Genomic DNA, 8,948 nt, shown 5'->3' with positions numbered 1-8,948 from the left:
CGTCTGATACAATTGGATCGAGCATATCGATTAAAGACCCTAATCTTAGAGGCTTCAAGAACATGGAACCTTTTGTATTAATTGAAACAGATGAATTAAATTCTCGATGTTTCTATACTTACGTACGGATAGGATAAAGTAAATCGTGCGGCAATCGAAGACTTTATTTAAATTCAAAGCATCACATTTGAATGTACGTATTTACTGTTTATTATATTATTTTTTATTATATGTATAATTTTTGCGTTCGTGCAAATAAAATATATGAACAAGGAATTATAGTTATGACTCATACTTGTCTGTATTCTGAACCCAAGCCCGCATTTTTTTGAAGAAATTAATGTTTCATTTTGTAGCTAATACGTAGCGCTATAACATATTCCAAGCTGGTGCGTGCGAAAATTCTATAAATATGTTTTTATGACGAATATTAATATTCATAATTTAAAAAAAATTAAAATTAATTATTTTTTTAATGGGAATGATATGTTAGTGACCAACATAGATGTATGCGTAAGTTATATTTTTGCAAAAAAAAATTTTTTTGATATTTATATGATTCAAGTTATGGTCATACTTTTTAATATTTCATACCCAAGCCCCCATTTTTTTAAAGAAAAAAATGTTTCATTTTGTAGCTATTAAGCAGCGCTACAACATATTCAAAGCTGGTGCGTGCGAAAATTCTATAAATATGTTTTTATGACGAATATTAATATTCATAATTAATATTTTTTCGAATTTTAAATTTTTGATTTCAGAATCGGTACCGCTGGGGTCTAGTTAGTACAGTGTCCAAATTTTAGGTTGGTGGCACCAGTAGAAGGTATCGAAAATGGCCGCTACATTATCTGTATTCTAGGATCACCTTGGTCCTTATGTATACTAAAAAAGTTAGGCTATCTTTCAAATGAAATAGAGCTAGTAAAGAATCGACACACTATATCATCATTACTAATTTCCTAAGTGGTACATTTTTATTGGTCTCTCGTTTTCTTTGTGACATTACGGAACAACCCTTCACTTGCACCGATAAAACAACTATGATAATATTCTTGTTTATGACATCACAGAGGGTGGAGCAGGGGGAGTCCCCCATCGAGAGATGATTAAATTGAAGAAAGAAAATACCCGAATCACCGAAGAGAACAACATGCTTCGACTAAAGATTGATATTCTGCTTGACATGGTGTGTTATGTGTATGGTTGAATTCAAAGTATTATTATTGTTTTTATATAAATTAGCTCCTTATGTCAATGTTTCATCTGCCACGCTCCAAGATTAAAACTTTACATAGGGTTATATAAAAATGTTTTGCATGTTTATATGAGAATAATCTTTAATGTATAATTTGTAATACACCCTAACCTCATCCCTAACTAATACGACAGACCACTGACGTCAGAAATTAAAAAATTGTGCATACGTTGTACACATAGCAGGCATGTAAAAATTGCCATATACGTCATTGCCAGTATCCATGCCTAACATAATGTTGCCATGTTTAGTTGTCCGAAGCAACAGCTGAGTCGCATATTCTTGAAAAGGAGAGAGATGACGCCGTAAAAAGAAGGAAGAAATAATTGTTTAATTTTATTGCAAAACACTGTGCTACATATTTTATACAACGCCAATGTAAAACATGGCGTGCGCTATTAGTTCATTATTTTCAATTATATGAATGTTTGTTGGATTTATTTAGCTGGGGGTGGTGGGGCAAGTCCTATACCTCCGTGCATGTTCGAAACTGCTGCGTTTGGCCCAAGTAATATCTAGAAGAAACAAAAATATGAATTTTCTTCTTCACTCAATGTCATTATTAGTTTGTTTTTACTCAATGTAACATTGTTTTTACTCAATGTAACATTATTAAAATGTAAGTTAAAAACAATTTAAAATCTTTTTAAAATAGTAATGTTTTTTATATATGCTTCATATATTATATGTTATTGTTTTCATTTTATAAAGATTTGTAGTAAAAATAAAACTTCCAACCTGTCTCTGATGTTGTTGTTGTTGCTGCTCAAGATTAAATCGTTCTTGTTCGAACAGCACGGGAACAATAAGAACCATGAATCCCGTCGTTCCAACCCATAACGCTGATCTTATAAAACTGTGGAGTAAAAATTATCTCATCACCGATAAAAGTACATAAATTATTTATCCTCTCGTTGCAGGGCAATGACAGTTTTGTAACCTGTAGGAAATGTTTTGTTGTCTGGCAGACAAAATTGCTGTAAAGTGTCTTGTCCAAGGACGCATATACCGTAGTAGCACTAGCACACACTAACTTTTGGTTATGGTCTTTACAATTTGTCCCATGCATAGCAATCATTACAATAAAGGATTAAATCTGGACTAAATTAGGTTTTCAACTTTGTTCAAAAAGACAAAGCTTTTCCATTCATTCGCTCCCGGTATCATAATAACTGGTGACTCGTAAAATTTTTGGTATTAAAATATTCCTTCGGTCTAACCATTTGTTTTTGGAAAAAGTGGGCATTTAATACGAAAATTAGCTTGAAAACGTTCAAAAAGCTATAGTGATACCCTTCCCCCTTACCTGTATGTTTTGGAAGCGGCAACTTTTGATAAACTTGATGTTGAAGATGCGACAGATCGAACAGAATCTGGAAACATTTCAGTGAGGCCCCATATCCTTTCACTTATTGTCTCGTCATCAATCTATAAAGAGAAGTGATTAATATTACAAAGCAAACATTTAAATTTACTGACCTTCTAGTAGTTTGTAAAACTGACAATTTTCTGCTTAAGTGATTTGTATTTACCTTAAAAGTTGTTCCACTAACTTGGCTTAATAAATTAGTAAAGTCATTTGTTTCTTAATTTTTTTAATAAATGATTTCATTTTCATTAAAAATTATTAAAGAAAGTTGGGCTGCTTTAATTGTCACCAAACCCTGCACCGCGACATAGTGGTTAGCACGTCTGCTGGTAACCCAGAGGTAATGGGTTCAAGTCTTGTCGCTGCTACCATTGTGGGCGTATGTGTCCTTTGGCAAGATACTTAACGGCAATTGCTCCAGTTCAATAGTCACTAACGGGTTGTCCAAATTATCAGCAGTCCCTTTAATTGGTGCATGTCCGCTTAGTCCGCTATATCCACTATGTATGCTATGTCCACAATATTCACTATGTCCACTATGTAGTGAATATTGTGGACATAGGGGACATGCACTAATTAAAGGGACCCAATTATCAGCCATACATAAAAAAATGAAAAAAAATTTCATAAAAATTATAACCCACAAAGTAACATACATGATAGCTCATAAGCTGGCACACTGTTGTTATACGACTGTCGTTTTTCGGCCATGCGGCAATAAAGTAAGTTACTCTTACCACATTCTCTTTTCATTTACATTCAAATCCGAAAACGCTACAAAACAAAATATCGCCTCTAGATGCAAACTGGTAAATTAGCCTTCAAGGCCCACACGTAAAACATAAGTCTTTGAGGTAATTATACGCTTATCAACTATATACTTATAACCAAGTTGCCACCAAGGTTAATTTATAGGTTGTTAACTTATTTCTAATCTTTAGCAACATTTAGAGCAGACAATTAGAATGACAACCATACAAAGTTATATTCCAACTTACCTCCTCATAATTTTCTTGTATTTGAGCCATGGCTTCTTTTACTTTATAATAACTGCAGGTCTACAAACCCGATTCAGTTTAATTTAGGAGTTCTTCAGTAAATAAACACAGCAACAAGCATGCTATTTTTGGTGTTCTCGACAATTTTTTATTTTTTTGTTTAAAACCTAATACTAGGTATTAAAATTGTTTACATTGTTAAATATATTTATAACTGTTAAAAAATATTAAATTTTGCATTCAGGCATTTTTTAGATAAAGAATACAGTTGTTGTCGAAAACACTAGCAGGTATTCCAAAGTCTATTCAAATTATAGTTATGCAGCTTATATACGTATTTTGTATTAATATTTATTCAAATAAAAATTTTAATAAAAACGTAATTTAAGCAAAATTAATTTTGAATACTTTTTATTCAGTATAAATGAAATCATTTGGGACCACACATTTAGGCAACAAACACCGGTGACTTAAATACACTTTGATGTGAAGGTTGCGTGGGGAGATTTCAGATTGATTTCAAAATAAAAAAATTCTCAAAATGTCAAGTTTATTGAAATCTCTCGCAGTTCTTAGGAGAGCAAAACCGTTGGCAACATTACAAAAAGTTCAACTTCATAACAGATTGATAGTTCCAACAAATACTGTAATATGCAAGGTATATTTTGTATGCAGTGTTTGCAAAAATATATACTATACTATGTTATGTTAAAGAATTCTATTCTTTGACCGCTACCCTCAAAAACTATAAACTAATCTCTAAAGTTACGGAATATTCCTCACCAAAACCCACCACCGTATGAGTATTATTAACGTTTAGAATTATGAGCAATAACTATACTTCACCAGAAACAAAACTCCTCACCGTTTCAACAACAACGTTGGATGAGCTCCGACCCAACCGGAATCAACGAGATTAACGAAAGGGTCATGGGCTTGTTGAAACTTTACGACAAAATTGACCCAGCAAAGGTAAAAGTTTTAAAATTCGTTTTTTTTGGATGAAACAAGTAACAAATTGGGCCACTAATGTAAGATGCTAGGAAATTAATTCGACAAATAAGTGGCCAATCAAAATAGCAATATGTAGAGATAAACATATGACGTTTTTCACTAGTATTAAAATGGCCTACAGTTCCAGTTCTATGACAAATCAAATGCACAAATTGCCACCCACATAAATGTGGCAATTCCATTATGGAAACTAATTCACAAACCTTATTTCTTCCATAAATGTTAATTACTTAATTAGGTAATAAAACCGGTTTGGTTAAAACTGCTACAATTTGTTGAGATGTTTGTATATATAAGTAAATTTGAACAATATTTGATTTACCACCCAACAGGTAACTGAAGGATGCCATTTCATGAAAGATCTTGGTTTGGACAGTTTAGACCACGTTGAAATTATTATGGCAGTTGAGAATGAGTTTGGTATGTTGGATTAATATTTGCTACATCTTCTTCAAATGTTGTTTGGCTATTCCTTATTCAGATCCCATAAGTAACACCGTTGTGCAAAATACATCCTTAAACACTAATATAGATATTACAAAAACACTCATGCAGTGTTTTTTAGTGTATATATTTTTTAAATAAATTTTTGTTTTTCTAATATATCTATATAAGCTTTTTGTAATATTATAAGTTTTATTTTTATATGAAAGAAAGAGTAAATGTAAAAAAAATAAATATATTAGTAAACTTAAATTAATCTTGTGTAATACAGGTTACCACATTGGAGATGCAGATGCAGAAAAGTTATTAACTCCGCAAGAAATAATTGACTATCTTGCTGATAAATACGACATCTGTGAATAATTATTTTAACTTAACAATAAACTGTAAACTTCGAGATGTGAAAACGCAACTGCTACGATGTAGGAGATAAAACTTCATATTGGGACGTTTTGTTCAAACTTTCATGCTAATAAACAAATATTTAAAAACCTTGTGTGTGTGGAATATGTTTTATAAACTGTAGGATGTACAAAGTATACAATATTATAGAATAAATCAAGTTAAATCAACAATAACAAATATTATACTTCATAAAAAGTTTTAATCTCTGAATATAGGATACTTGTGCAGTTGAATATATCTTCATGTCAAGAGGTAACATATCAATGATATCAACAGCAATATGGGAAACAACAACCTAAAATATTTCATCAAATTATTGTTTTAGAATTGGTATTTAACATTTTTAAAAATGCATCATTACGTATTACTGTATTATCCCATTTGCAAACAATGGAGAACCAAGCTTATTAACACTGTAACTAAGTCTAAGCCAAACAGCTTGTGACCGAGCGTCACATTTTCTAAAGCTCTATGTTTGTCTGTAAATTGGGCAGAGTGTCGGGTCTACATGTGATTTCTCTGATGTTGCACATCAAGAAAGTAAAGCAAAAAAGATAATAAGACTAGCTAGCTTGACTTTCTTCCTAATTATTTTCAGGTTGCAGGCCAAGCTTGATGTTAAAAGATGGGTGACCTCAGATTTCATGACCTCAACATAACCATATCTATCTTTTGTAAAAGACACCAGACGTTGTGTTATGCAAATTATGCTAGATTGCAACTTATTAACCATTTGTTGAATTTGGACAACCCATTAGTCCCCAATGGGTTTAAGCTTTTAGGTATCTTGCTCAAGAACAAAATATACCTATAATGGTGGCATCTGTATTAAAGGCAACCACCCTAACCTCTTTTACAGCAGACCAAAGCTGTCATCATGCAGTTACCTTGAGGTTGCCCTTACTCCTGCACAAGGTACATTACTACATGTGTGTGTTGTCCCATTCCTACAACATATGTTGTTTGTAGGACAGCAGGTAGAACTTGACAAATCTCCGCAACAAATATTGTTAACATCGCATACACTTGTGAGATAGCATTTGTAGGATGTTTCACCTAACATGGGTTGTATTTGTTAACCTCATGCTCACTGTCTTGTTATACCATGGGTGTCTTCTTATACACCAGACACACATGATATATTCATACACCTCATGCGCACTGTCGAGTTATATCTCAGGATCATGCTTAGAGTCAATTTTTAACGTGACTGCATATCATGCATTAGATTGAACACAAATCTTACCCAATAATATAGCACATTGTTGGTCAGTTATACATTGGTCACCGCTCATGTACAAAGACGGGAATTGACAAGTACATTTCTGACGACATTCTGACGTACAAATAACATTATGACGTTGTGCATTGCAGGCTACGTCACATCCTGCGCAGTCGGAATATATCTGGTTACCAGGACAACCTGAAAATAAAGATTCTAGTCATCCGGTCAAAAACAAACGAAGCACAATTAACTTATGTGTGACGCGGTTGGTCTAATTATGACGTAAACAATGAGAGCGACGTACCAACCAATCAGCATCACTCCTGCAGGCGCGCGACAATACTGAACCATGAACTATCTATATTTCCGTATTGTGACGCCACACTGCTGCGCGGGAATTCTGAGCAATAACAAACATAGATATATGAAACAAGAGATCACAGATCTAATGAATGAACACGTTTTAAACTAATTAGCATAAGATAGTAGAGTCGGGGAAGATGGGACACCTTTAACACATATTATCCAAATAGCCTGATCGTGTTTTAAACAATTAACAACGGTCTGTGGAAGTCGTGAAGATACGGTTTTATAATTCATTAAATGTTCTTTGTTTACTACCAAATGAAAAGAGAAAACAAAATGAAAAGGTGTCTCATCTACCCCCACCCTGCTATATTAGTTAATCCTTTTACTACAACGGTCGACTGGGTTTGATCAAAAACAAACCTGAAGTAACCAACAAAACGGGTTCTAGTCGCCATTGGTGACTGTGGAGCAGTAGGCAGAATGTATTTATACATGTATTATAACTAATGAAACTTATGACGTATGAGGATTGAGTGATTGGTAAAGAATATGTTTATCGGTGTTTATTGTAAATTTACACTAGTTAACATTGTTGCGCTTAAAAACGTTTGTTTTCATGAGTTTTGACAAACCGTAATCACGCAGTAATTAGGTAATGTTAGAAGTTAATATTAATCATATGATGTTGAATTAAAAATAATGCTTTAATTACGATTAATGATAATACGGTATAAGAATAGTGCATTTAATGCGTCCCCACTTAAATGCTAATAGTTTGATTCAGTCGTGAATCGTTGTGTGGATTTCTTATCTTATATAATACGTGTACGTGCCGTCGTTCCCCGCCAAACTCCAGACAGTGTTTCCGCTATGTAAAGTGCACGAGGAAAGTAATCGTGAATTAATCGCTCATCGTGCGGTTTTAAATCTGAAAATTCAGTCTAAAAATTATAAATATATATTACGATTTGATTTCAATCAAGAGATTAAAGAAAAATGCTAGAATTAAGAATTAGGATAAGTGCGGAAAATAATCGCCCTATCAGCAACAACAACAACAAAGCCAAGAACAACTGTTCGACGAAAAAGGATCTATATGACCACTAACGTGTTCAAATATGATTGTTTATACCAGAATACTAGTGAGCAGATAAGTGAAAGAATGATAATTTTTGAATCTACAGTTCTGGAATTATTTAATTATGACGACAGACTTCATGTTAATGTCCTTTATTTACGGTTTATGAGCAAACAATCACGTCACAAAGAAACCGAATTCAAGAATGAAAAACAATTCCTGATTGCATTGTCAAATATTGGAGATAGTGACGTCATTATTAATGATTGTTGGGCAACAATTAAAACAAACAATAATGCAGATCGAACAGGTAAATGTTGTGACGTAAAAAACGGTATTTATTTATTCTTTATATTTATAACGTCATAGGTACATATTGACACACTTGTTGTAACCTTTGTTACGTAATTGTTTTTTTAATAAAATAGTTTGACGTTTGCAGATGCTTCTGCAAAAGAGGTGAATGCATACTACACTGGTGTAGGTGTTACATTGCATGCTGATGTGCAACAACAACCAAACTACCCCAAAGTCTCTCTAATACGGCCGGTTGCAGCATCACAAACTAACAGTGAACCTACCCCAAAGTCTCTCTAATACGGCCGGTTGCAGCATCACAAACTAACAGTGAACCATCTTTTCATTTAGTTTCCCCGCTATTGCTTCGTGGATTACAATGGCAAGATGCTTTTGTGAATCAACCACCTTACTACCTTATACCCCTATCAAACCACATTGTATCTCTACCAACGTATAAAGTAGCTCAGTCTTACCATACTGTACCCCAACCCAACCAAATTGTACCCCAACCCAACCAGATTGTACCCCAACCCAACCAAATTGTACCG

The 8,948-nt window shown here is 33.4% G+C and overlaps 5 protein-coding genes across 5 annotated transcripts in view; 3 read left to right on the top strand and 2 right to left on the bottom strand.

Annotated features, from left to right (window-relative positions):
• LOC100185759 (protein chibby homolog 1-like) overlaps nt 1-1,758 on the top strand; it is a 2,363-nt gene extending 605 nt beyond the window's left edge. Inside the window, exons 2-3 of the mRNA XM_002127620.5 lie at nt 1,074-1,189; nt 1,510-1,758. Of these exons, the coding sequence (XP_002127656.3) occupies nt 1,074-1,189; nt 1,510-1,584 (191 nt within the window). The 3' untranslated portion in view covers nt 1,585-1,758. The remainder of the gene's footprint in view (nt 1-1,073; nt 1,190-1,509) is intronic.
• On the bottom strand, nt 1,573-3,783 carry LOC100178576 (mitochondrial import receptor subunit TOM22 homolog). The gene is made up of 4 exons (XM_002127804.5): nt 3,626-3,783; nt 2,565-2,686; nt 1,997-2,114; nt 1,573-1,773 (listed from the first exon to the last, which is right to left on the bottom strand). Exons 1-4 carry the CDS (start codon nt 3,653-3,655, stop codon nt 1,696-1,698), a joined length of 348 nt encoding a protein of 115 aa, XP_002127840.1. The 5' UTR covers nt 3,656-3,783; the 3' UTR covers nt 1,573-1,695.
• A 276-nt stretch (nt 3,784-4,059) lies between these two features.
• LOC100181042 (acyl carrier protein, mitochondrial-like) lies at nt 4,060-5,579 on the top strand. Its single transcript, XM_002127596.3, has 4 exons — nt 4,060-4,283; nt 4,475-4,597; nt 4,972-5,059; nt 5,355-5,579. Exons 1-4 carry the CDS (start codon nt 4,167-4,169, stop codon nt 5,444-5,446), a joined length of 420 nt encoding a protein of 139 aa, XP_002127632.1. The 5' UTR covers nt 4,060-4,166; the 3' UTR covers nt 5,447-5,579.
• Nucleotides 5,525-7,134, bottom strand: LOC101242601 (SCO-spondin-like). The gene is made up of 4 exons (XM_004226577.4): nt 6,965-7,134; nt 6,735-6,911; nt 6,376-6,544; nt 5,525-5,783 (listed from the first exon to the last, which is right to left on the bottom strand). The coding sequence occupies exons 1-4, from the start codon at nt 7,062-7,064 to the stop codon at nt 5,729-5,731; spliced, it is 501 nt and encodes a 166-aa protein (XP_004226625.1). The 5' UTR covers nt 7,065-7,134; the 3' UTR covers nt 5,525-5,728.
• A 978-nt stretch (nt 7,135-8,112) lies between these two features.
• LOC104266202 lies at nt 8,113-8,935 on the top strand. The gene is made up of 2 exons (XM_009861861.3): nt 8,113-8,410; nt 8,543-8,935. Exons 1-2 carry the CDS (start codon nt 8,119-8,121, stop codon nt 8,695-8,697), a joined length of 447 nt encoding a protein of 148 aa, XP_009860163.2. The 5' UTR covers nt 8,113-8,118; the 3' UTR covers nt 8,698-8,935.
• The last annotated feature ends 13 nt before the right edge of the window (nt 8,936-8,948 follow it).

This window comes from Ciona intestinalis, chromosome 11, assembly GCF_000224145.3.
Source record: "Ciona intestinalis chromosome 11, KH, whole genome shotgun sequence".
NCBI classification, from domain to species: domain Eukaryota; kingdom Metazoa; phylum Chordata; class Ascidiacea; order Phlebobranchia; family Cionidae; genus Ciona; species Ciona intestinalis.
The sequence above is the reverse complement of the archived record's forward strand: the minus strand, read 5'-3'. Positions and strand labels throughout refer to the sequence as shown.

What these genes read in the sequence shown, in the direction of transcription:
- LOC100178576 (XM_002127804.5), bottom strand. Translation starts at nt 3,655, where the DNA reads ATGGCTCAAATACAAGAAAATTATGAGGAG. An exon ending in TACAAGAAAATTATGAGGAG is followed by an intron (nt 2,687 to 3,625) that starts GTAAGTTGGAAT and finishes TTCTCTTTATAG; the next exon opens with ATTGATGACGAGACAATAAG. An exon ending in GCCGCTTCCAAAACATACAG is followed by an intron (nt 2,115 to 2,564) that starts GTAAGGGGGAAG and finishes TTTACTCCACAG; the next exon opens with TTTTATAAGATCAGCGTTAT.
- LOC100181042 (XM_002127596.3), top strand. Translation starts at nt 4,167, where the DNA reads ATGTCAAGTTTATTGAAATCTCTCGCAGTTCTTAGGAGAGCAAAACCG. An exon ending in CAAATACTGTAATATGCAAG is followed by an intron (nt 4,284 to 4,474) that starts GTATATTTTGTA and finishes ATACTTCACCAG; the next exon opens with AAACAAAACTCCTCACCGTT. An exon ending in ACAAAATTGACCCAGCAAAG is followed by an intron (nt 4,598 to 4,971) that starts GTAAAAGTTTTA and finishes ACCACCCAACAG; the next exon opens with GTAACTGAAGGATGCCATTT.
- LOC101242601 (XM_004226577.4), bottom strand. Translation starts at nt 7,064, where the DNA reads ATGGTTCAGTATTGTCGCGCGCCTGCAGGAGTGATGCTGATTGGTTGG. An exon ending in ACAATGTGCTATATTATTGG is followed by an intron (nt 6,545 to 6,734) that starts GTAAGATTTGTG and finishes AACCCATGTTAG; the next exon opens with GTGAAACATCCTACAAATGC. An exon ending in GGAGTAAGGGCAACCTCAAG is followed by an intron (nt 5,784 to 6,375) that starts GTAACTGCATGA and finishes GAAATATTTTAG; the next exon opens with GTTGTTGTTTCCCATATTGC.
- LOC104266202 (XM_009861861.3), top strand. Translation starts at nt 8,119, where the DNA reads ATGACCACTAACGTGTTCAAATATGATTGTTTATACCAGAATACTAGT. An exon ending in CAATAATGCAGATCGAACAG is followed by an intron (nt 8,411 to 8,542) that starts GTAAATGTTGTG and finishes TGACGTTTGCAG; the next exon opens with ATGCTTCTGCAAAAGAGGTG.